At 40.5% G+C, this 25,473-nt stretch overlaps 1 protein-coding gene across 1 annotated transcript; it reads right to left on the bottom strand.

Moving 5' to 3' along the window:
- Window positions 1–4,376: 4,376 nt before the first annotated feature.
- On the bottom strand, window positions 4,377–24,703 carry LOC109971999 (centrosomal protein of 95 kDa). Its single transcript, XM_020620579.1, has 21 exons — window positions 24,487–24,703; window positions 23,684–23,812; window positions 23,032–23,139; window positions 22,654–22,764; window positions 22,064–22,184; window positions 18,960–19,069; window positions 18,379–18,596; window positions 17,483–17,552; window positions 17,231–17,298; window positions 16,936–17,132; window positions 16,691–16,817; window positions 16,429–16,546; window positions 15,865–16,076; window positions 15,499–15,594; window positions 14,666–14,813; window positions 7,295–7,467; window positions 7,036–7,110; window positions 6,703–6,855; window positions 5,706–5,852; window positions 5,413–5,484; window positions 4,377–5,302 (listed from the first exon to the last, which is right to left on the bottom strand). The coding sequence occupies exons 1-21, from the start codon at window positions 24,509–24,511 to the stop codon at window positions 5,126–5,128; spliced, it is 2,655 nt and encodes an 884-aa protein (XP_020476235.1). The 5' UTR covers window positions 24,512–24,703; the 3' UTR covers window positions 4,377–5,125.
- Between the last annotated feature and the right edge of the window lie 770 nt (window positions 24,704–25,473).

Here is a 25,473-nt window from a genome sequence, read left to right as displayed (position 1 = left end):
GGTGAGTGATAATCTGTGTGTATATTTGTTTTATTTTTAGTGCCACATTCTGATAAGACCTCTCGTTTTAGAGGCTTTAATGGTTCATTTGTTTACTTATCATTTACAGATTAGTTCTAATCACAACTCCAGTGTTGCCATGATGTAGAAAACCCCCTTCTATCATGATTTTTAAATGTTTTATTGTAAATTAATCTTCATTTAACCAGGAGGTACACCCTTCTTCAGTTCTATATTATTATTTATCAGGGTCTCCACAATTTGTGGACCTCGCCAACTTTTATAAACAAAAATAACCTCTGGCAACAACAAAAAACACAACAGATTTCAATATGTGCTCACTATTTCCCAAAAGTAAACCAACATTCAGAAACCAGGTGGGAAAATAAAAGTCACCCTGCCTACTTCCACAATTATTGAGAGTAAGTTCACTACATATTGAGATATGTTGTGATTTTATATTTAAAGTTGCTGAGGTCCACACAGTTTTTTCTTGAAGATCCTGATAAATAAAAACATGGAACTGAAGGAGGGTTTACTTTGTTGTTTTTCTTTTACAGTGACTGTAGTACCATCAGATGTTAACATTACTGTCTGTAATTGATATAGGCCATATGGTTATAGCTTTTATTTTACTTTACAGCAGTCATTATGAGGAATAAAGGCAAAACATGTTCATCTTTATTGGTACAAAAATAACAGAAAACCAGCCTGTATGTATGTGGGTAAGATGAACTGATATTCATGTACTTACTCCCGTCTGTGTCCATTTTAGTGCAAGTGTGCCTAATGAATACCTGATCACAAGTTCAACAAAAGAAACGCATCGGGAAATGTGTGCTGCTCCTTCTCTCCAGTCATCTGAGAATGGAAAGGTAAATGTGATTGACTAATCTGTCATGTAGCGGTAAAACAGTCAACTCATTACAGCCATTTTCTGATATTTGTAGTAGAGGTATGAATCATTACATCTAGTTGTCTTGGTGCACAGTGACCTGTAGCACCGTCCAAAGGGGAGGAGTTTAAACAGTTGTGTCTGGGGGGTGAGGGGTCTGCAGAAATCTTCTCTGCCCTCCTTTTGATTCATGAGGTGTACAGGTCCTCCATGGGGGGTGGGTTAGCACCGATGATTCTTTCTGCAGTCCTGACTGTCTGCTGGAGTCTGTTCCTGCCCTGTTTGCTTGCTGAGACAAACCAGACAGTGACTGATGAGACCAACGACTGTTGTGCCATAAAGCAGCAGAGTGTGAGAAGACATAGTTAGTCCGGTTGACGAGGAGGAGTTTATCCATTTTGTAGGCTAGGGAGCACAGATCGGCTAGGTGGATATACAGGAGCGGCGTCCGGGCCCCTCTTATAGCACATACCAGGCACTTCATTAGATACACCTGCACAAGAGTATGCAATTCAATGCAACACTTCCAAACATCTGTGTTTATGAAGCTCAATGTTTGTCATAAATGTATAAATTCAATTATAGGTTTATTATTGAGGTCATAGTTAAAGGCAGCATTGTATTCAGAGGGGGTCTATATTTTTGTTCTCCCCAACTACACACGAGAGGTTCAGAATATTAGGAACACCTCTGAATATAATGTAGTCCAGTACAACACCACCTTTAACTATGACCTCAATAATAAACATATAATTGAATTTATAGATTTGCCAATTTCACCAAAAACGGAAACATTTTGCGCTTCATAATCACAGCTGTTTAAGGCAGAACTGTTGCACTGAATTGCACAGTTGTACCTAAAAGTGGCCAGTGAGTGTATATGTACAGTATAACATATGAACAATATGTATACATAATACATGTACTGTAGTTAAGAATTAAGAAATCATTTGTAGCTGCCTGTGTGGTTGACCTGTCTCTTGTGTGCATGTACCACGTTAAGGTTGATGACCGATTAAACATAGACGCTTCTAGCTGAAACCCGTTGCACGCTGCAGTTTCATTTGAATTTTAACAATACACAGCAGATTTGTAAACTAAGTCACTTTGAGCTGCTGCAAAACAAAACAGTTCATTTCTATCTGTATTATACTGAAATGCTGCTACTAGCTGGTTTAAGCCCAACATGTAACTGGACTTTTTAATGACAACAAAAGAAATTGGCAGATGGAAGCTTTTTGCAGTGAGTTTCACCCACAGCTGTACATATAGTCAACATATTGCAGATGTTTTTGTCCTTGCATGATACATGGACTAAAGATTTGTGCAAACTTTTTGAAAGCGCGCTCTCTCCCCAAGTTTTGTTGATGATCACATTCAACATTTCTGCTGTGGATGTTGCACTTTCTCAACTTTGGTTATTTTTCAGCTAACTTTGATTATCTTTGACTTATTATATCAAGATTTGTCTTCATTGCATTTTGTCACTCTTGGTGTAAGAAATGTGCTATATAAATGCGATTGTGTTTCCACTAAGCTGTATGGTGACAGGTTGCTGTTCCTTGTCTCTTTTTAAAGGAGCCAGGGAGAAAGGATGCCAGTTGTCAAAGATCACAAGGTCAAGATGAGAGGATGACTAGTCAACTAGAAAATAAAGAAAACAGAGGTGAGACACCCTTACCTTAGCAAAGACAATCCTAAGTAAACTCTTTGCAGAAAAAGAAATAACTGGTTCCTGTTTAAAATGGATCCACACAGATATTCAAGATGACGAGGAAGAATTCATCACGACATTAAGTGTGGGAGACGGACAGTACCTGGTGGACTTGGGAAGGTATGCTTGTGTGTATACTAATAATGTAGTTTGTGTAATCATGATCATTCTTACCATAATCGTGCAGCCCTACTCTGTTTAGAGAACATACTGAAACAAGAGCCTGTCCTGATGATTGTGCATCTTTTCTGATTCCATCAGCTCGTCGGAGTTCATCGTTGACGAAGAGTGTATCTTCCAGCTGTTCAAGTCATGCTGGGAATGCAACAGGCGATGTAAAGTTAGAAAAAGTGTAAAAGGACTAAAGCTCATTGTTAACCAGTCATGCTGCTTCTGTCATTATCGCCGTCGGTGGACTAACCTAGCTGGTGATGACAAAGATGATGGTGATGTCCAAGTCAATGGGAAAGATGCAGCACATGGACAAACCGACATAGCAACGTCACCAAGCAGTAACACTAGTTGAGAGAGTGTCATATCCGAAATGATGCTCCAAGCGGACAGTGGCTGTTCTGGGATCGTGCAAATGCAGGAATAGGTTTGAGGGTTGTTTTTACCTGTGCCAGCACATTAGGCAGCTGGTTATTCGTCTGCTTTTCTGTGGAATGTTAACACATCTCAGTATTTTCTCCCCCTCATCCACCTGATGCCTCAGCTTTCAATTCAACCTGTTAAGATCATGCACACCACGCCAACAAAGAAGACTTGGTACTGATTGGCATGCAAGACAGAGAGGTACAGTAAACGGATAAATCATAGCTGGTGGACAGGAGTGGGGACGCCGCAACAAAACTACTCAACAGTTAAACAAGACTTAACAGCAAAGATTGTTCCCCTTCATCCTTGTGTAGAAACAGCTTAACAAGGACTGTGAATTTTTATGCAGAGTTAAACTGTAGTCCAATATATGAGAACACTTTATCATGAGGCCCAACTACAGCTAATTACAAACTAGTATTTAGCTAGTAGAGGTATAATGCACAGAGCCTTTTCAGTTAGATTTGGTCTTCATGCCTCTTGAATTTTAAATTTCAGTTCTCAATCCTTGTGTCAGTTTGTGATGTTACTAGGCCTGCATGGCAAATCATTTTGTGGGCCAAATTTTTAGATCCCTGTGCAATCTCGGTCTCACGTGACGATTCTGCCATGTTTGCATTAGCAGTGAGGTCCCTTTGATCAAACCAATCGGTCCCTTTTCCTTGCTAAGCTGTGTTAACCAATGGAGGGAATGCATTACATCATGTGACAAGCTGTGGACAGGAAAACTGATTGAAAAACAAATCCAACATGTTTGGAATTGTGAAAGATATCCTGTGCCCTTCTGCAACTATTTTTCAAATGTTGCGCTGCCTGCCCTGTACACCTAGTGCCAAATAGCAGTTGAAGCAGAAATAAATCACTTTGTGGTTATTGGTTACTGGTTAACGCAGCTTAGCGAGATAGAGGGAGCACTCTGTTTGATGGAAGGGGTCTCACTGCTAATGCAAACATGACAATCATTGTCACGTGAGGCGAAGGTCACACGGGTCTAAATCATTCTCACAAAATGCCCTACATGCTACAGCTGGAACGGTTTTGTTACAGGATGTGTTCAGTGAAATAAATAGGTCTTTGATATTCTTTGATCTGGTATTTTAAGATGATCTTGAACCTAAAAATGCTAACGATAGTAACCTGCATCTTATGCAAATAACTCAAACTGTGACACAGTCCAGGCAGAGGAAATGAGTAGGCCCACACCTTTAATGGGTGGTGACTGGGCAATTGTGTGCACAATCACCAGTAAATACTGTGCTATCATTGCAGCCCTTGGTATTAAGTCCAAAATCTAAGGTTTGGCTGAGAGCTAAAAACAATCACAATGGAGCTGAGGAAAAGGAAGACTGATTATCATCGCCCCTGGCAATCAAAATGCACAACACTAGGTTCATTACAAAAAATCAAATAACATTAAAATTAAAAAATAAATAATCCATTAGAAAGGTTAAAACTTTAAAAGACAACACACACAAAATGGAAGGTTAAATCTTATGCATCAGTTGTCCCTATTCTGCAAGACAAAACCTTTTTAGTGTTTTACTGCTACAATAACAGCACAAGAGAGCTGCACAATGAGGAAGTCGATTTAAAAAAAGTTCTTAGTTATCAAGCAGTGAAACCACAGAAGCAGGAGTTTTGGTCCAAGGTATCATTAGGTACAGCAGCTGATGTGGGAGGAAGAGTTAGCTAAATCAGCTAAAAGCTACATTTTATCTGAATGTGTTGGGTTCATTATTAATCATTTAGGACCTGTGTACATTTCCTCCTGTGCAAATCTGTGGAGGAAGATGCATGAGGAGACAGCCATCAGAATGTCGTACCCATGGCAGAAATAGTCTTGTGCACCCGATTCCTCTGGTGTAAATCCAGCCTTGATTGGAGTGGATCTTAGAAACAGCTGAGTCTAGCTCCTCGGGTCAGTGCAGATAACTAGTGTTGTGCTGGAAGGAAGCCATCTGGATCTGGTTACGCAGCCTCTGGACCTCGAGATCCTGGATGTAGTCGTCCTCATCATTCTGGATGATGATCTTCTGCAGTTCACCAATCTCGTGCTCCATCCTGGAACGCAGCTCTCGCTTCATCTTCAGCAGGGCCTACAAACAAACAGCAGTTATGAAAATTCTTCACCCAAGTAAAGTGTCTGTTTAGTTCACCTATAAACAGATGCCCTATATTTATTTCAGACAGGAAATTCATAGCTTACCTTTTCTTGAGCTTTCTTCCGAACCTGCAGCTCCTGCCGCTCTTGTGTAAGTTTTTCAGCCAGTAGTGAAAACTGAAAGGAGAGCACATCATAGCTCAGGTGGAGTTTGATAGTTGTCTACATACAATCAGTGTGTTTAGATAGGTACTTTATGGGGATTTATTGTTTTGACATTTAATTTTACCCATAATCTCATGAACTAAAACAGGTGAATGACCAAATTGTGAAGTGCATTTTAATACAATACTAAAGTGGCTTCCTGGCCCATACATAGGTCATTGTATGTGTCCTACTTGGTCTTTGTAGTAGTTCTCCATGGACTCGATCTGGTCCTGGTGTCGTCTCTGATGTTCGAGTTGCTGCTCTCTGGCATAGGCTCTCTGTGCTTTCAACCGGACTTTCTGTAGCTCCAAACCCTCCTCAAATAGCTGTCGAAACATCTGCACACACACAAAACCACATGCGGGTCATGTCACCTAAAAGACTAATACCAGATAATCACATGGTCAGAATCAGAATCTGCTTTATTGGCCAGGTGTGTCGGACACACGAGGAATTTGACTCTGGTACATTGGCTCTCAATGTGCATGTACATATCCCCATGCAAGGGGCAAGTAAACAGAAACAAACAGTGCAAAATAAACAGGCAATAAACACTGCAGACAGTCTGTTATGCCATTCTACTTGATATTTATTCTTCTACAGCTCTCGATTCCTTTTCAGCACATAAGTGTAGGTGCAAGGTCTTCTAAAGGACAGGAACCTAACTTACCTAATGAAACCCGGATTTCTTAAGAGATGATGTGAAGACTAAAACATTCCACAATTGCATTCGGCTTCTAAAGTGTAATTGCTTGCTTTACTGTTTTATATTACTGAAAATTGCATTTTTTTAAACCATTGGTCAAAAAAAAAAAGGCACACTAGATTTAAAAAAAAAAAAAACAATCTGGAAATTTTAAAATATCTGCAAACAGTCAAAGAGCAACTTTCAAGTCAGTTAAAAAAAAAAAAAGCATACTTACGAAGGCCTGGAAGTTATACTTTGAAAAGTAAATGTAGAGGAATAAGTAGTCATTTTGAAAAGCATATGAAATTACGTCTCTGCCTCACCAAATGGTCTATATATCTAGTTTCTGCATCATTTATCTACATATTGAGTCACTGGGGTTGGTAACCTGCCAGGCTTGCTTTACAAGAACTGCAACCACGTTTCATTCAAATGATGAAAAGAAAACGCTTTACTTCAAGATGTGTAGCACAAAGTTAGGAATGGCTTTCACTACCCACCCTCTCCTCCTTGGTGCGTGCCCTCATCAGGCGAGCACGGTGCTGGACATGGTAGTCATCGTAGTACTTCTTGGCGCGGGCCATCTGCTGCCTCTGCTCCCTCAGCCTGTTCTGTGTCGACTTCTGCTGCTGGATTCGCTCTTTGAAGTCCCTCTGGAGGATCAACATGTTAACTTGGTATGACAAACACTGTATATCCATAACACAGGTCAAATCTGCCTGCATGTGTGTGCGCTGTTTGATGTCTACGGCTTTTAACCCATTTCAGGTGTTATCACACCACTGTAACTGTTGTTATGGACCTGCTGAGGGTATGTTTGTGTTTATGCTCACCAGACGCCTGCTGTGGTCCTGTTCTTTGCGGACAAGCTCCACCAGCAGGTCATGTTTCCTCTGTGCTTCCTCCACCTGAAAGACAGGCAGGTGATTTTATATTCAATCAGCAAATCATAATTTTTATTGCCAAGTATATTAAAATAAAAGCATTCTGACTCCAGTTCATCCATCCATCTATCCATCTAATCATCCCACGTTTTAACCAGTGGAGAATGGATACATCTCACTGCACTTCTGTTGGGCTTGGCCACTTTACCTGGCTGGAGAGATTGCTGCGACGCCGGTGGCCATGAGAGGACGTGAGGGCATGGAGTCTGTCCACCTGCTGCATCTGCTGCTCCCACATCCGTCCGAGAGCATGAGGGGAAATGTGAAGGTGGGGTAATTCCTCCAGGAGCACTGGGAGGAGCTCATTCTCCTTCACCTTCACTGGAAAGAGAGCGGACATAAGCCAAGATATCATCAGTATAACTACATTACACTGATAACATATTATTGCTCCATTCCTTTGTTTATAAACACAAAATTTAATGTGTGTGACAGAAAAGGATTTTTTTTTTTAAATATTCATCATGCAGTCCTGCATATGTGGCTCCTTATTAGGGTAACTGATTAAAGTACAAAATGGTTTCTGTAGTAGCTGATACAATTGAAAATGAGAAATTAACTAAATTTTTTTTTACATTTTTTTAACTGACCTCATAGGAATGTTACAATTTGTGATTTCAACAGCAAAAGTACTTCTGTGGACACATGATGCTGTAAAACCTGAACACAGGTACAGTAACACATAACCTGACAAAATACTGACCATTCAGAACCTAAGTATGACGGAAAGATATAGTGATCAGTTTAAGATGCCAAAAATCACGCTACAATGAGGCAGTGTTATATTATACATCCATCAGATTTTGCAGTCTTAAAATGCCAATTTCTTCAAATGGAAAAAATATCAGCTGCACCTGTCTTTCATTTCTTGTCAAAGAAAATTTGCTGCTGAAAAACAAGTCATTTCATAGAAAGAATACATCTATGTGGCCGAAAGGCGCAATTACTTTTGAAATTGGTGGCCTGTGTCCAAAGAGGGTTTTCTTTGGTAAAAGTATGTTATAGTTTGGCTCTAAAAAAGGTAAGATCCTACAACAACAAGAATGCATTGCGCCGTTCCCACACGTCTGATTGGTTGGGCCCGTGTTCGTAATATGAAGTAAATGTTTCACTTTAGTTCTCAGCTTTAAATGTACGACTTTAGAACTTGCTCCCGTCTTTATTTATGTAACTAGAGTTTGCTATGAAAAACCTATATCTGCAATGGTACTGGGGTGCAAGGCAGCAAAGGGAGGAAACGTGGGATCAGCTATTACTGTTTGCAGGTGAAGGATCCTGAGCGGTGTAAACAGTGGCTGAAGTTTTGTAATAATTCAAAGTATGGAAAGAACGTCCCCGTGGAAAGTCTAAAAAAAAAAAAATCTACGAGTCTGTACTCTCCCCTGTAAACGAGAGGACTACAAACCCAGTTGGTTCTGGGAAACAATGGCTGACCCGGGGAGGAAAAACTGCCATTCCTTCAGTAGCAAAGGTTCTTCTTCCTCAGGAAGCAGAAACGCACTGGTCTCTCCTCTCAGTTGCTCGCAAACCTCTACAGAGCGACAGTAGAGAGCATCCTCTGTCTCAGTGCGACAGTGTGGTATGGGAACTGCACTGCAAGGACAGAAAGGACTTGACCCGGGTGGTGAGTCCTCTTCAGGACCTGGACTCACTATACACTGACCAGATCCAGAGGAGGGCCGGACAGATTGCTGCAGACCCCACCCACCCAGGCAAGTCTGTTTGTGCCTCTTCACTCCAGGAGAAGGTATAGGCATTCATTCATTCATTCATTTTCTACTGCTTGGTCCCTGAACAGGGTCACGGGGTGGGCCGGGGCACACCCTGGACAGGTCGCCAATCCATCGCATAATACATAGACCACCACACACACACACACACACACACACACACACAGGTCCCAGGTGGGGCCTGAATCCGGAACCTTCTCGCTGTGAGGCAATGGCGCTAACCACCGTGCTGCCATATAAAGATTTAAAACAAACACCCTGAGACACAACTTCTTCCCCAGAGCTGTGAAATCAATCACCCCCCTAACCCCCAGTCACACACACACACACACACAGATAGAATACTGGACTCCTGCAGATGCACACACATGCTCACACTTCTTCTTAAACACTGAGATTTGTACACCTTAGAATGGGACTTCATTCTTCTGCTGCTAATATGCTGTTGACCTGATTAGGTCCTACATAGCTTCATTTTATCTGTTCATACAATTCTTGTGTTATTTATGTAAATAATGTGCCTTTAAACAGAGAGCTGCTGGAAGAAATTTCGTTGTGCTATGCATAATGACAAAGATTCCTGACTTGACTAAATGTGGACGAAGAGGAACCGGGACCTTCTCCCGTTCTCTAATTACGCTCCCTTTCTGATTAAACCATTAACAATGCACTAAACAGTCCAGCTGTCCAACACTGTAATTATGCCCACATTTACTTCAAGAGTGACATCTTTCTTCCTCTCACAAAGTACGGGCACACTGTCTGCATAAAACTTATATCACTACAGAGTGATTTAAAACAGCAATAGCCATCACTTTTAATATCGCACACGATTTTCCGTATGATTCGACTGCGCATGTGCATGACCTGTGTATATTACTCCGATAGCTTCTCGTGCTATCCATGGCCACACCGTGCTACACAACGTAGATTCGATTACAGTTCGGTCTTAAGTCCGGTTTTTCTGTACCCTTTTATCTTGAAATAAGTACGTTTCAAGGATGGGGGTGGCTATTTTCAAAACATCCCATACAAAGACTAACCAACAATGAATTTCGTGTATTCCGTAACGTCTGTGAATCTAGACTTTAGCTTAGTCGTCGGCACCGTAGACTTCCATTGTTGTCCCAAAACTATTAGACCAGTGAGCCACGCCGCTGTACTGGGTGACATGCTTCTTGTCATGACAAATGTGAGGCCAGTTTTGAAGAAAATAGAGCTCCAAAGGCCATCGCTTTGTTAAATCACAGGAAAAAGAAATAGTGCACTGCGCATGCGTGTCTCTTTACAGTAGTTTTGTTCGGTTTCTAGTCATTTTTTATGTTTAACTTGATCAGAGTTAGATTTAGGAAATGAAGTGCTCAGTACCTGGTTGTGGCAATGTGCGGACCACAGAAGTGTGTATTCAACGGAAGTTTCACTCTGTCCCTTTGGATCCTGCACTGTTTTTTTTTTGGCTAGAAGCAATAAATAATCCAAGGTTTAGCCCCAAACTTACTACAGTGCGAATGACCAAGACTCAAAACCTGCGTGTGTGCAGTGACCACTTCAGAGATGAGGATTATCATGGAGGCCAAAAAGGTTATTATACTGCATTGAAGCGAGGTGCTGTGCCATCAGTTTTCCCACGACCATCTGCAGAACCGGAATGTGCGCCGACAACATCTGTATCATACCAGCGGGTGAGAGTGTATTAGTAGTGACAGCCTGTAACGCACTGTGCATTATCACTGTGTTGAGAATAAACGTTTTGGTAATGTTAGCATTACATTTCAGTATGTAAGGAGCAGTTGGAGACATGCTTATTAATTTTTTTGTTTATAAAGTTTTTAAAAAATCAGTTTCTTGGACCACATATAATGTAGGGGCTGTGTATCTAATGTGACTGATTTACACTGCATTTACAATTACAGTTGTCTGTGTGCAAAAGCTAGTCATTACAGGTACTATTAACATTACAGGAAGAACGTGAGGATGACATCCTTTCATAACTCTGTCATTTGATTCTGATAGGCCATGCCACCAATGAAATCCAGGGAGATGCCTCTTGTTGTTCAATTTCTCTTGAATAGTCCAGTCGAGAGTAGTTTCCCTAAACATGGTAGGCGCCCTTTTTCTCGTTTCCTCCTGCCTGGCCCTTCAGGGGTGTATACTGCCACAAGTCCAGCTATAAATCCAGTATACAAACAGGTAATATTGTCATAACAATGCAGTATTTCCTTACTGTGCTGTATTTGTTTGTCACATTATTTGCATGATATTTTCTCTAGCATGTAGCAGAATCTAAACAAGTGATCCAGGTGAAAATTGAAGAGGCCAATCTCTCAATTGACAGCGTGAGTAAACCTCTACTACAATTTCTTTGTCACTTCTGAAAAATGTATGACTTTGGCTTAATATTTCAATACTCAAATTTGTGTGTGGTGTAGGATTTATATCTTTGATCCATTTACAAATATCACAAGAACAAAGCTTTTTGTAAGAAAAATGTTTTCTTTTGCAGTAAAGTGTATATGTGTGGTTATAAGGTGGTGCTTACTTGTATCACATGCTAGGTGCATTCCTAAAGCAAATTATAACCATAACTGTTTTATGTTCTCTTTATTGCTTACAATTTCAACAATTGCCTTTCGGTTGAATAAAGAGATATTTTATCTCAACTAGTGTTTCTACAGTGCATTTATGTAATGACGCAATCTCAGTTTAACAGGTAAGTTATTATTTACTCACGAGACGGCGTGCCATCGGCACTAGCCGGGACATGATTTCATGCCTCAGTTTACTTTGTCCACCCTAAAGAAAATGTCCCAACACGCTGGGCCTTAGGTGTGACGATAAGTCAGTGGTGTGTGACACATGAAACGTCTCCCTTGTGTCTCATCCTTGCATCATCTACAGCTGGTCTCAGCTAGCATTGCTGAACAGTGATCACAGCTACACCACCAGTCTCCTGTAGGTTTGTCTGAGATACTAGATGCCTTGTTATTAGTTGAAGTGTCAATGTTAGTGTCCACTAGTGTTGCTCTTGTCTCGCCCTCACAGTAAGTCTCTGATTTCCTCTTGTGAATACTCTGGCTTATACAAGAATGGTTCTATGAATCCATCAAATCCATCTTTCCTCTTGTGCATCAGATGTATTCACGCTCACTGTAGACTATGACAGTTTCTCAAAGAACTGTAATCCAAAGTCGACATTATGACTGGCAGAGATCACATGCTTGTACAGTTGATTCTCTTACTTCAGAGACTGTAAAAAAAATGATGGTCATTCTTATTTGTTGGCGCCCTTTCTTTTTTGAGAAGAGGTGGGACTCACATTTTTTGTGAGAAAGAAACATGTCACCCCATGCAGCGCTGTGGCCTACTGGTCTGTTTTTAATTACTTTGGGACAACAATCGAGGTCTACGGAACAGACAAATAAGCTAAAGCAAGTTTTAGATTCACAGATGTTACGATGAGTACACAAAATTCACTGTTGATTTTAGTCTCGGTATGGGAAGTTTTGAAAATAAGATACAACATCATCCTTTTCCTTTAATAACTTATCTAAACTTAAGGCTCTACTCACACTACTCCACCTGTGTAACTGTCTCTGCTTGTGTGCTTTTTAAAAGAGCTTTCCCTATGTATGTGGTGCAGGAATTTGGGTTCTGAGGCATCTTATATCACTGCCATCCTATTTTGCAGTTCCAAGACAACTGCCCGGTAATGGATGAATCCAAGCGGCAGTTCAGAAGCATTGGTGAGTTGTGGTATTTTGCTCTACTATAAACAATTCCATTTTCTTTTGGTATACTTCTCATGGAACCTTAGAAATAGTTTGTCCATCAAGTATCTAAAGTCATGTTTTTGTTTTTAAAACTTTGTTTAAAAAGTACTTTTCCTGAATGTTCTAGTATTCTAAATATCCTTTTTATTGTATATGCTGATACTGATCCACAGGCATTCAAGTAACGCCACCTGAGACATGTCCTTTGACCAGGGATGGAGAGAAGTAAGTCAGCAAGCAACTTCGATCCTGTTCCACTAGTTTAGAAAAAGGCAGATAGTACATTCATTCAAAACTTCATTATACTCCAGTCATTTACAGTTGTGTAGGTTACACCCCTGTCCCGCTGCTGTGTCTGTGATATATGATCCACAGTAACAACTAGGGTTGTATACCATGGTATGAAAATTGACTGTTATCATACCATGCACATTTGCTTATTACCGGTATTGAATTTAAAAAATGCAATGTGTGCGCACCTTTCTTCCCCACCTGCCCGTCAGACTCCGCAATGGGTATCACATGCAGCGGACAAACAGCAAAGAGAACAGAGGCTCATATCACCAAACTCCATCCACCAAAAAAGAAATGTAAACCAGTAGCACAGTATTACTGTGGACATCTCAAAAACAAACACCATCTCTCTGTGCAAATCAAAGTATGTGTCCCATTTATTGCTTTAATCCCAAACGATAAACGCGAGCATATAAATGCGCTATTGAAATAACTTTCCACCTTGTCTGTTCATTCACTAACCTCTGATGTACAACAAGACTCACACCGATTCCAATCTGACCCCAGAAACGCACACAAACTGTCCCGGCTCACAAAAGTGTGTGTGTGGCAAAAGTACAGACAGGATCTGTTTGGCTGCTGTGTCGTGCACCTACAATAAACTTGACAACTATTTTGACAATCTTTCAGAGCACTGTAACAGCATTTCTCACTACTGTTATAAGTTTTACAAACCAGTCAGTCGATTTAATGATGAAAATAATCAGCTGATTAATCTGTAACGAAAATAATCAGTAGTTTGATGCAAGCTAGTTCAGCAGAGCTCCACCTCAACCAACTACAGACAAATCCTGCTTTTACATCAATGGGTGACAGGCTATTAATGATAATACTTCCCCTACTGCTGGTGCCAACATGCAAACTAACACGCTTTAGTTATATAACATGTTAAATGCTTTATCATGTTTATTCTTTAGGGTCAATCTAGCTCTGAAGTCCAGCTGAATCAAAACTGTTATCCTACCGCGATAATCTTTTACCACTGCAACCCTAGTAACAACTCAGTTTTGTTTACATCTCTAGCCATGCTTCATAACCCATGTGTCTTATCATTTCTCCACTATCTTCTCTGACCCATTACAGACCAACTTTGCAATACATTGTTGATGAGGAGGCCATCCTGCAGCTGATGAAGAACTGCCCGATGTGCGACAGAAAGTGTCGCTGTAGCAAACGCACTTGTGGTCCTTACTTCATAGTCTACCAGAGTTGTTATTTCTGTGATTATCAACGCAAGTGGGCCAGCCAGCCTGAAGCTAGACATTTAAGTATACATAAGGCACACACAGCACCCAAGAAGAAATTTCAGCCCGAGGACAACGTCTCTGTAAATGCCAACAAGACAAGTGTTTCTGAATCACCAGTCTCAGACTCTGGTGACCCATTAGACACCTGAGGAACACTACCAACTCTTAGATATGACTGACTTACATAAATCTGACTCTGGGAAAGAACATAGTTTCAGATGCGCCCTACAGCGGACCATCCTTATGTAGATCGAGATGCTTGATGATGACAGACAATTAAGTGTAAAGTATGGGTAGAGTGGGGTTGGAGCTTTGGACCAGACTAATTTTACTAATAGGGAACACAATTAGAGTAAAACAGTACTTGTATATGCCTATATATTGGTATGTTCACGCATGAAAGTAGGACGTGTTTCAATATAAGAAAATGGAACTCTACTACAAATTTCATGTGTTAAATATAGAAGTCTTAACTTACTTGATTGAGCTCTTCTGGGGGCCTCATGTCGTCTCCGTCCTGGTGTTGTTTGTTTAAGCTGCAACCTGTGCTGGGTCCTTTTTTTAGCTGGGGACAGTCGGGGGGCTTGGGAGACATCACTTAGTATGGCCTCTCTATACTGTCGCTCCTTCACACACACAAAGGCACATACACTGTTAAACTGTCACAAGCACTCACACATTTACACAGGAGTTAATATTTTGCTTTTGCCATTTTATACCAAGAAAGTCTTGGGGGTTACATTGGCATTTGGTTGATTAGGGAAATGTTCTCCAGTTTCGAGTAGAACACATCAACAAACACTATATTTTTACAGTTAAAATTCAATATTGATTAAATGCTTCCTAAAACTGATTGTTTAAATGCCATGTTTTTGAATGCTTCCTACAGTATTTACTGTACTATGACAAAATAGATGTCTCTGTAAACACATTTAAACTTTGCAATTTATCAAACCAATATGCTTATTCGCACTGATTGTATTAGTGCAGCATACTCTAATTAGAAAGTGTTGCATGTTCTGCTTGTATATTGTATTGCAGTAAATTCTTCTAAATGCGATCTTTAAGTGTAAATGTCAGGAGGGAAACAAAACCTAGCAGCCATGGACAAGCTGAACAGACAGAACTAGTAAACATACAGCACATATTCCATCTGAAAGTCATAAAACTCATAGCATGGTTGAAAAAACAAGTTTTTGAAATAAGGTATTGAATTAGTCAGGAAAAGAGAAATCACTGCTTTAATGTCCTAAAGGTGGACAGGGGAAGGGCTTATACTCTACTAGACTTCATACAGTACTAATGACTTACAGCTTCCTGAGCTTTGAGACGTGCTTTGTCAAGATCTGCCCGTTTTTTGTCTTCATATCTTCTCAACTCCTCCTTGTAGGTCTCATTCTCCAGATACTGGAAGAGAGAGAGAGAGAGAGTAATTTCATTTTCTGTCATATGACATGACAGAGCCATGGACAGCAGCAAACTCTAATATGAACATTACTTATTCTTTATCTGTAGTTGAAACTGAAAATGAAGCAAATATACAAATTATCTTCTTGTGCTTAAAATGTGGAATCCCTTCAACATACTGTAGCTGAAATAAGACTTAAGTGACATAAGCCAGTACATGTTAATATACTGATTTGTGAACCACATTACAACACAAATGACTATTAATACCTTGCCGCGTTTTCTGTGAGACTGCCTGTGACGTTGCTCTCCTCGTCTCCAATGATCAGAAGCTGCAAGGTCTGTCTGTCTCCCATCGTCCAGGTTCAAGGTGTCTGCCACAGCATCTTCTACCTGTCCCTGAAGGGAGCGACGGGCACGTGGAGGAGAGGGGGATAAGGAGCGCGTCCGATGGGTGTGCTCAGCATCAGCCGTCCCTGAAACTAATGTTACAGTTCATGTCATTGACAAGTGACAGTCATTGAATTGCATGAGATCTTAAAGAGTTATATATTTACCTATTACACATTTACCTACTTTATTTCTTTTTTGAAAAAGGACCCTACATGTGGTTTTTATGTTTTAGCTATTTAACTACAAATCCCTGCAAGTCGAATCATGCAATTGTGAAACTAATGATCAGTGGCTACGTGTTAAAAATGAATAATAAAACTTGTGTGCTTTTGCAGTTAATGAGCCAAAACAAACAAAACTTGGGCTAACAAGGGCTGCAATTTGTTTTACTCTGCATAAAAAGAATATATTTACTATATCTCAGCGATAATGTGTTCGTACCCATGTGTTGTCCAGATGTCTTGCGACACTCCATGATGCTGTCGCTGTGGTGGGACCTCTTGTCCTCTTCTCTGACCTCAATGGGCTCTTCACTTTCACCCAAAACCCGTTTAAGCATCTACAGGAATTACACAAACTATGAAAGGTGCATGCATTAAAGGGATAATGCACAAATACAAAAATATCATAGGTACATGTAGTACATCTTCTCATGGTTGTAAAGTCCTTAACGTGGTGTGACCAAATGCAAAAATACACACACCTGATCAAGTTCCTCAAGTCGATGGGACAGATTTTCAGATATGTCATGCAGCTCCTCTTCAGCTTTCCTGTTCCTCTGTCTGCGGTAGGATAGCGGATCCTCAAAACCCTCCTCCAACCTGCTAATGCTTGGGCAGGCAATGCAGCAGAGATACACAAGCTACCATTACAACACTGTCCCCTCATCAAATTCGCTGAGGATATTCTATAGCCTCCTGCTGATCTCTGTAGCTCTGCCTCTCTTACCTGACACCTGTCCTATGTCTGTGACCCATCCTTCTGTCCTGTAGCCTATGTGTACATCTCAGATCCTCCTCATTTTGCTCTTCGTCTTCACTGTCTGTTGGAGAAGTGGTGAAGAGTTCCATCTCATCCTGCAAGGTGAGGAAGAGCACATCTGGTTGGGTGCGGTATAAAACCCTCCTGGGACCCCCATTAGTTGGCTGAGATTAGGGGAAAAACAGCAAATTTGCACTTAAACACTAAGGAGCCATGGAGTTACTGTAAAACTGGTACAAGTCAGTACTTGTTGCTCTCCTACCTGTTGTATCTCCCCTTTCGCTCCTGTCCTTACTCTTTGCTGGTTGGCTGAAGACTTCTCACTCACAGCTGGAAATTGAGCCAAGAACAGGACAAGATCTAAGTGACCACGTGTTCTGCTGGGGGATTTTCACTTAGAATCACTTTGTAAATCCACAATATGTTATGCAGGGTTAAAGAAATCACACAGTTAAAGCACCCGACATTTACAGTAGGTCTGATTGAGAATGGAGCTCCATGTGTTTTAACTCACCAGGAGACTGACAAAGAGCAGGAGACTGTTGCCCGTTGGTAACAAAGGTCTCAGCAGCTGGTATGGAGGTCTATGTGAGAAGCACAGTTAGAAAGTGAGAGCGAAAGCAGTCACTGTGAATTTGAGCAGAGGCTATTAACAGTGGCTACAGGCAGATTTTCTAAAAACTATCCATAAAAGAAACAATAAACCATCAAAGACAGCTGAGAAAGTAAACTTGTTGTAAAGTGTTCCTAAATAATGACACTGCACTTTAATAACCCCTGGCTAAAATATAATTTCACATACATGTATATCCATTTAAGGCAATGTGATAGTGTGTCAGCGGAGGTGATAATCTTTCCCAACAGACAGACTGTATCACTTTGTTCTAACAATCCACTCTGGACTTATACAAATGTATCAACAGTTAAATCTAGTTTGTGAGGTAAATGTAAAAAGGAATTGCTCAATAAACAAAATACATGTAGTGTGCTGTATGTCAGCTACAACTGAACCAACTCTAGTTCTTACTATCAACAGCACAGCAGTGCGGTGTGAATGAATGTCTCATGAGACATTCATTCACACTTTGATAACTGTTACTTGAAATGCCCCTTCAAAGGTCTGTTAAGTGAACGGTGGTGCAATACTTAAAAGTAAATGTCAGATACATGAGTTTTGTTATTGAAGGAGCCATTTTGAATGAGTCAGGCTGAGTCAGCATGTGCCCATCCTTCATGTATTGTCTTAGAATCACTAAAATGGGAGGTGTGTACCTGTGTGGAAGACAGGGAATTGCTGGGAATGTATTAACATTTGCCATTGCATCTAGAACTCTGGGAAGATAAAGTTTGCATGTCCTTTCAAACAGCATGCAAATAACTGGCACTCATCATACTGTGTTATATGGCTACCTCCATACTGACAGGAACAGCTTCCTTCTCTGTGTGCCCGTAGCTGAGGCCGGTGGGTGACCGACTGGGTGCGTGTGCGTCTGTGCCAGGGCTCTGAGGAGCACTGCTCTGGTTGGGTGGCTGCAGAGCGATGGCTGAATACAGTGGCTCGGTCGGTGGAACATCCAGACGATCAGAGGCGGTGACTGCATCTGAGGCTTGGGGAGGGGAAGCCGGTCCTTGCAAAAGGATAAATTAATCATGGAGGTTTATTATATTTAAGTTAAAAAAAATTAATGAAATCAATAATAAAGAATGAATCAATAATCATTAGTGAATGCAACATCATGTGACAAAGCACACACAACTCATTATTCTGGTGTATACAGACAAGAATATTCCTTGTCTAACACACACTGATGCTAAATTGTTTGTGTTGGCAGTTAAAACCACATAACAGGTTGGTTTTAAACTATGACAACCAGACTAAGAGCTTTAATTAGTGCATGAAACTACTAATGTCACCTCAAGGTTTAAAACTGTTTCAAACAGACGCAAAAAGAACCTTTTCAACTCACACTGTGTGTGTGTCTGTGTCTCACCTTCTTGTTTTTCTGTAAAGGTGCGTGCAGAGACTCCCAGCTCGCTAACTGATCCCATTTCCTCAGCATTCAAAGACTGGAGGGAATGTTTACTCGACAGGACAGCAGACCTGAATGATAAATACATCATTTGATTTCCCACAGGTTCACACAAGTACAACCCCAACTCAGAAAAGGTTGGAAGAGTCTGTAAAATCAAATCTAAAGCTAAAAATAGTGAGTGAATTGTAAGTTATGTGTCCTGTATTACATTCAAAACAACACAGCAGCACATTATTTGCCATGACAAAGCATCGCATTTGATGATACCTCATCAGTTTTATTCGTTGTTCATTTCAAGCAGCATTTATGGTTGTAACTACGCATTGTAGTGTCTGACACGGCTGTGCCACAGTAATCCTGAGCCCATGTGGTTATATCGCTTATAGAAGAGTGAGGATTCTTGATTCAGCACCGTCTGAGGGATTGGAGCGCACGGGCATCCAGTTTAGGCTTACACACTGAAATCCCTCCAGATTGCTAGAATTTTATAATTATGTTATGCACCACAGAGGGTGACATATCCAAATCCCTTCCTAGTTTTCTTTGAGGAACATTATTTTTAAACATTTCAATAATTTTCTCACATACACTGTATGTTGGCAAACTGGAGATCCTCGGCCTATCTTTGCTCCTAAAGGGCTCGGCCTTTCCTGGATGCCACTGTTGTACCAAATCACGATTGCAGTCACCTGTTGGCATCACCTGTTTCAGATGGAATCATCATTTCATTGTTTTACTTCATTACTGGCCCTAAAATGCAACCGCCCTCGACTTTTTTTGCAATGTGTTTCAGGCATCAGAACTGAAGTGAGTATCTGTTGTACTGCTGTACTGTTTTTAATGTAATACAGGACAAGGATGATTTAGACATCACTATTTTCGGATGTAATTTTGATTTTATATACTGTCCCAACTGCTTCTGATTTGGGGTTGTACATCGGGTAATTTGATAAACTGTACTGAAATCATGAAACTGAGTCCATTTGTATGTTTTAAGCTTTTGTGGTGCGTCGATGGTCGAGCGGCGGTGTTCTCGCCTGCCACGCGGTTGGCACAGGTTGCACCACACTCCTGCCATCAGGGTTTCTCAAGCTAGTGTACTATTAGCGGCGGTCCCATAAAAACTGATAAAACTGAGAGAGTTGCATCAGGAAAGGCAGTCAGTGTAAAAACCCAAATCACTAATTATGTGTGTATTTGTTGATCCGAGTGTCGAGCTGCTGCATACAATTGTAGTAAAGCCGTAGTGAATTCTGACAGCTACAGCACCAAACACAAACAAGATAATCTGTCTTCTGTGTTAAAATTTTGTTTGCTTACCAGATCTCAGCCTTGGTTAAGAGGGAGTCATGTCAGTGTTAAGTCATGAAGTCTTCCTTGTACAGACAGCACATTGCTGTTATTATTATGTTTATTATTAATATTGCTGAAATCCTCACAGCATTCCTCGCTCTCAACTCAGTCCAACAGTGGTTCTTCTGTTACAATACCAACTCAATACAAAAGCTATTTAAATATAAACTGCTTTCACTATCTCCAAAAGATAATTATTGACAGATCATTTTATAATTTAAAAGCGTGAATAATCACCTCCTACTGCTACAACCTGCACCCAAACAAATAATCTTAAGAAAGTAACCAGAGGCAGAGATATGTTTGTATGAGCTCAAATGTTTTACAGGTATCCTTTAAACACTATGATTTACACTGGTGCTAAGAAGTTACCATAACCGGCTAATATGTCAACAAGACATCCTGCCTGGATAAACACTAAAGCCGAGTTACAGAGTCATGTGAAACAAACCTGACTGTCAACATTGTTTCTGGAGGAACGCAACACAAACAGGAGGGCTGGTAGTGTTTCTTTGTTTACTTTGGGAGTTTTTAAACTTACTCTACCAGGCAGCAACTCCTCTTGGGTTCATTTAAATATTAGTTTTAAAAACGATAGAAAAAAAATAAAATAAAAAAAAAGACATGGAGAATTTAGAAAAGATATCCTGTACATATATAAATGTATAAGGCCGTTAGTATTAACTTACTCTGACACAAGTTAAGACTTGTGTGTACTACCTTACAAAATAATAATATACAAGACTAGCCAGCACCCAGAGAACGCAAACCTTGTCCTCCTGTCCCCGTAATTACACCCAAAAAGAATATTACCATGATAGTTTGACCCTCATAACAGGATTTCTTGACCATGAAAACCTGCCCGTTGCATTGATTGATGCAACGGGCGTGATTGGAATCACACTGATATCATTATTATTAAGAAGGTTTTCCAAGAAAAACAATATTTCAGTAATAGTGCTTTTCCTCATGATGTAGCTCAGTAACGTTTGACAATACGTCAGATCTGTTGACACCCTACTGAATAAGCAGAGTTTCAGCTAGAATTTCATCTTGGCTGCAAGTCGGCAGCTTTATTTGTTGTCTCACTGTAGCAAGTTTTTTGTGAGCCCTATACATTTGAGCATTCTGGATCAGCAGATCTGGAATAATACTTGGATCCAGATCATGCTTGTTGTCGTAGACCTTATGTGGATGTTACTGTGCAATTCTATATGCATTATGTATGGAGTTAAAGCAAAAATATTAGGATGTCATTCAGACTGAGTGTGAAAGTGATTTCAACTAACAGACACACAGACAAAGTTCTTATATGACCTTTTACTGTCTGTGGCACCTGCTGTCTGGCATGGCCTTCCAAACACAAATTCTCTGCTGCACAGGAAACTCTGGATTTTACGTTTCTAGGAGCCACAACAGTGGCATGTTTACGACAACCAGACGCAAGAGCTGTGAGAAGCACTATACGCCTTTATCAACAGAAAAGTGAAGGAGAACAGTCACAGTATTGCCCACACTGATAAACATCTTAATCTGTGGGCAGTTAGGTCAAATTCCCATAGCAATGAAAAGGTCAGCACCTAAAATATCACCTTGATTTAAATATAGAAACCCCTCATGACAAATCTGAACTGATCTTATGAACATGATATAGTGTTGATTCCTCATGTTTGTGGAGGACATGCAGTGCATCTAGGAGAAGCTCTTACTCTCCATTGGAAGACAATGATGTTCCATCAAGTTTGTTCTCCTTCTGCTCTGTGGCATCACAATTTGCTGGGCCCTTGGTTTCACCATGCGCTTCCTCACTGAGATGGTCACTCACTTCCTCTGTAAAACAGATGTAGAATAAATGACCCACAGTGTGAGAAAGAAGAGAAACTACAAAAAAACAGAAGCAACTACAACAAGTAATAGCTTCCATGGAATTTTAAAGAGGAACAAACTGGTTCAACAAACTGAGTGACAAAATAACCAGTGATGCAATGCTGATAATTACTGTTCCCTTTTGAAAAATATTTAAAAGTAAACCTCAAAGACTCAGAGCCAAAGCACAGAAAACTGAGCCAAAACAGTAAACTCAGCCAAATTAAGAAACTACTAGATACAGAAGTGCAACCTTCTTATTTCCCTCTGAACACTGGTCTGCAAAGCCATTTAATGACAAGACCAACAAACCAGCCTTTGCATGTAAAAACACACATCTACTTTACATCTGCATAAATGTCTTTGTTAAAAGCTAAAATTGTGTATTATCTGTTCAACTGTGGAGGGGACAGTGATAGATGAGTTTGCCTACCATCATTCTGTGACTCCTCGCTTATCTCCTCATTAAGATATTCAAGGAGGCCATCAAAGATTTCCAGGAGATTCTTGATAGACTCTTTGTCCCCTCTGACAACATTTTCTCCTGCAATCACACAGCTATCCTCAGCATTTTACACAGTATTCATACATTTTATTGCTGAAGAAAAAATAAGATTATATTTTTGCATGTTTCTGCATACCATTTCAGGAAACATAATATAGTGACCTGTTGGTGAATTTTTGTCAATCACAGTCGAAGTTATGCATGTATGTAGCAGCATAGTTGTTGCCCTCTTAAACATACACATTTAAACTTTTAGACAGACATTAGGATTAGGTGTTGTTGTGTTGTGTTGTGTTTTTCCAATACCTGTGATGTGTGAGAGGCTGATCTGAAGGTAATCCAGGGACAGTGAATCTATCACAGACTGAACGTTATGGATGTCATCCTCTTGACTGCATGCTGCTGCAATATAATCTAAACAGACACAAGTGTAACCCACAAAAACAGTGACATTCACACCGTCAGCAGTGCCAAACTGAAAGAAACACACGTTCACACAAACTTCCTTGAACACTTTGGGCTGTCACTTTCTGCTACATCTAGTTCTTAATAATGCAGACAAGAGCTCAGTAACATTACCAGTCTCGCGATGGCATGGTTCATGGTCTTACAAAGCATTCCCAACATAATAAGCACACTCAGATCATGCTTTACACTAGCAGCTTGTTAACCTTCAATGCTTCTGATTAGACTTGAAATGTCCTTGTTAACACTTTTAAGGTCACAACTTTAAGCCCAGTTTGTAGATATAAGGGACAATAGCCAATCATCATTGGTTACCCTGATGATTATTTGATGATTTAACTGAGTAACGGAGGGGTCCATGAATATCAGATGCTATCATAGCATTGCTCATTGCATTAGACAAGAAAACAAAATGCAAATCTTCACTCCTGTGAGGCTGGAACAGGAGGACATTTGACATATTGTGATTAAATTGTGTTGACATTTGTTTTACCTGGAACTTTCTCCCCCAAGATATTCTCATACAAAGCAACGAAAACATTTGCATCACAGTCCGTGAGCTTCCTCAGCCGCAGGTTTATGTGACACTTGCTGAGTAGATCATTTGCCACATCTATCCAGTCTGTAGAAAAGAAGGTTAAAGTCACACACACTCACCAAATACTTTTTTACTATAGCTACCGTTACACGTTAACGGGTTGGAGCACACACGCACAGTTTATAACAAATAATACCGGTGCCTCTGAATTTGAGCTGACTAATCAACCAGCAAACTCTTGTCAAAAGTTAGCTGCCACCGTTAACTTACAGATGTGCTTTAGCTACAGTAGCTCTTTTAACGTATATGTATGTATGCGTGTACTTTTTGCTTCATTTTTGTCTTTGCTTTAATTTTACTTATGCTTTTCATTTTATCCCGTTTTTATAGTGTTGTGCACATCGGGGGTCATTGGGCTGGAGTCAGTTCCTTGTATTTTTGATAGTATTTGGCAATAAAGTTTATGCTTATGCTTAAGTTTTATGCTTTACAGTAAAGCTAGTGTTAGTTAACCCTAAAGTCGCTAGCTGACATTACTAACTAATTCGGTCTGTTTCTTAACTAGAATATTATCAGAATACATTAAACTGCTAGCACCAATCGTTAAGTTAATATTATCTGTAAAATATATGCACGTACAGGCGATGTCAAGCTTCATGACAGCAGGAACCCAACAATAACCTGACGTTAGCTGAGTTAGCGTTACGTGTCGTTATTAGCTTTCCCCCGACTGGAGCAGAGAATCTCGGCCACCTTACCTCTCTCTCCCTCCTGGGTTCCCATCAAACAGCTGTCGGCGAGAGGCCGCTGAAGCTCAAAATCAACCGACTAGCTGCAAAAGAGTCCTGAGCACCTGAAAACTCTTTTGTTGCTGTTGTGATTCCCAGTAACAGGAAGAAAGAACCGTCGGCTCTCATTTAAAATTGAAGTCTTGCGTGATTGGACGTTACGCCCGTTCTGTTTCCGGAAGTGCCCTTCGCCCTCTGCTGCTCACCTTGTATAGCGCAGGCAATGATGATGGGCATTCATTCAAAACCCAAACATCCATTATCTGCACCGCTTAGGGTAGCGGGGGGGCTGGAACCTATCCCAGCTGACATTGGGCGAGATTCGGGATACACCCTGGACAGGTCACCAGTCTATCACAGGGCTGACATGTAGCCAAACAACCACACACACTCACACTCACTCCTACAGACAATTTAGACTCAAAATTTTAGAGTCACCAGTCAACCTAAGCTGCATGTCTTTGGACTGTGGGAGGAAGCCGAAGTACCCGGAGAGAGCCCATGCAGGGGTTCAGAACATGTAAATTCTGCACAGAAAGGCCCAGGTCGGCCTGGAACTTTCTTGCTGTGAAGCGACAGCCCCAACCACTGCACCACTGTGAGCCAAAACCCATCCATACTAAGCAAAATAATATAGCATTCATGGAAGTTTATAATTGCAGTATGAGCTGACACAAATACACTATCTATATGAGACTTCAGTACATTTTTTTTCAAACTCAGTCTTTCTAACCTCTTTTTAAACCAATATAACGAATAAAGTCACTCTGGCAAACTTGCACACCCACTTCCAAGTCCATCTCATAGACTGTATCTCTACATTTTCAAAGGTTAAAAAGAATTATGAAGCAGTCATATGCAAATAGTGGCACATGGGCCAAATCTGGCCATCCACCATTATTTTGTCCTGCAACAAAAACTAAAGTTTTTGTTTTTAATTTAATTTATTATTTTTTT

The sequence above is a fragment of the Monopterus albus genome, unplaced genomic scaffold, assembly GCF_001952655.1.
Source record: "Monopterus albus unplaced genomic scaffold, M_albus_1.0 scaffold242.1, whole genome shotgun sequence".
Taxonomy (NCBI): Eukaryota; Metazoa; Chordata; class Actinopteri; order Synbranchiformes; family Synbranchidae; genus Monopterus; species Monopterus albus.
The sequence above is the reverse complement of the archived record's forward strand: the minus strand, read 5'-3'. Positions and strand labels throughout refer to the sequence as shown.

Coding starts and splice junctions, on each gene's coding strand:
- LOC109971999 (XM_020620579.1), bottom strand. CDS start 24,511: ATGGGAACCCAGGAGGGAGAGAGAG. Junction 23,140..23,683: donor CTTGGGGGAGAAAGTTCCAG/GTAAAACAAATG, acceptor GTGTCTGTTTAG/ATTATATTGCAGCAGCATGC. Junction 7,468..14,665: donor CCCCAGAAGAGCTCAATCAA/GTAAGTTAAGAC, acceptor CTCTCTTTCCAG/TGAAGGTGAAGGAGAATGAG.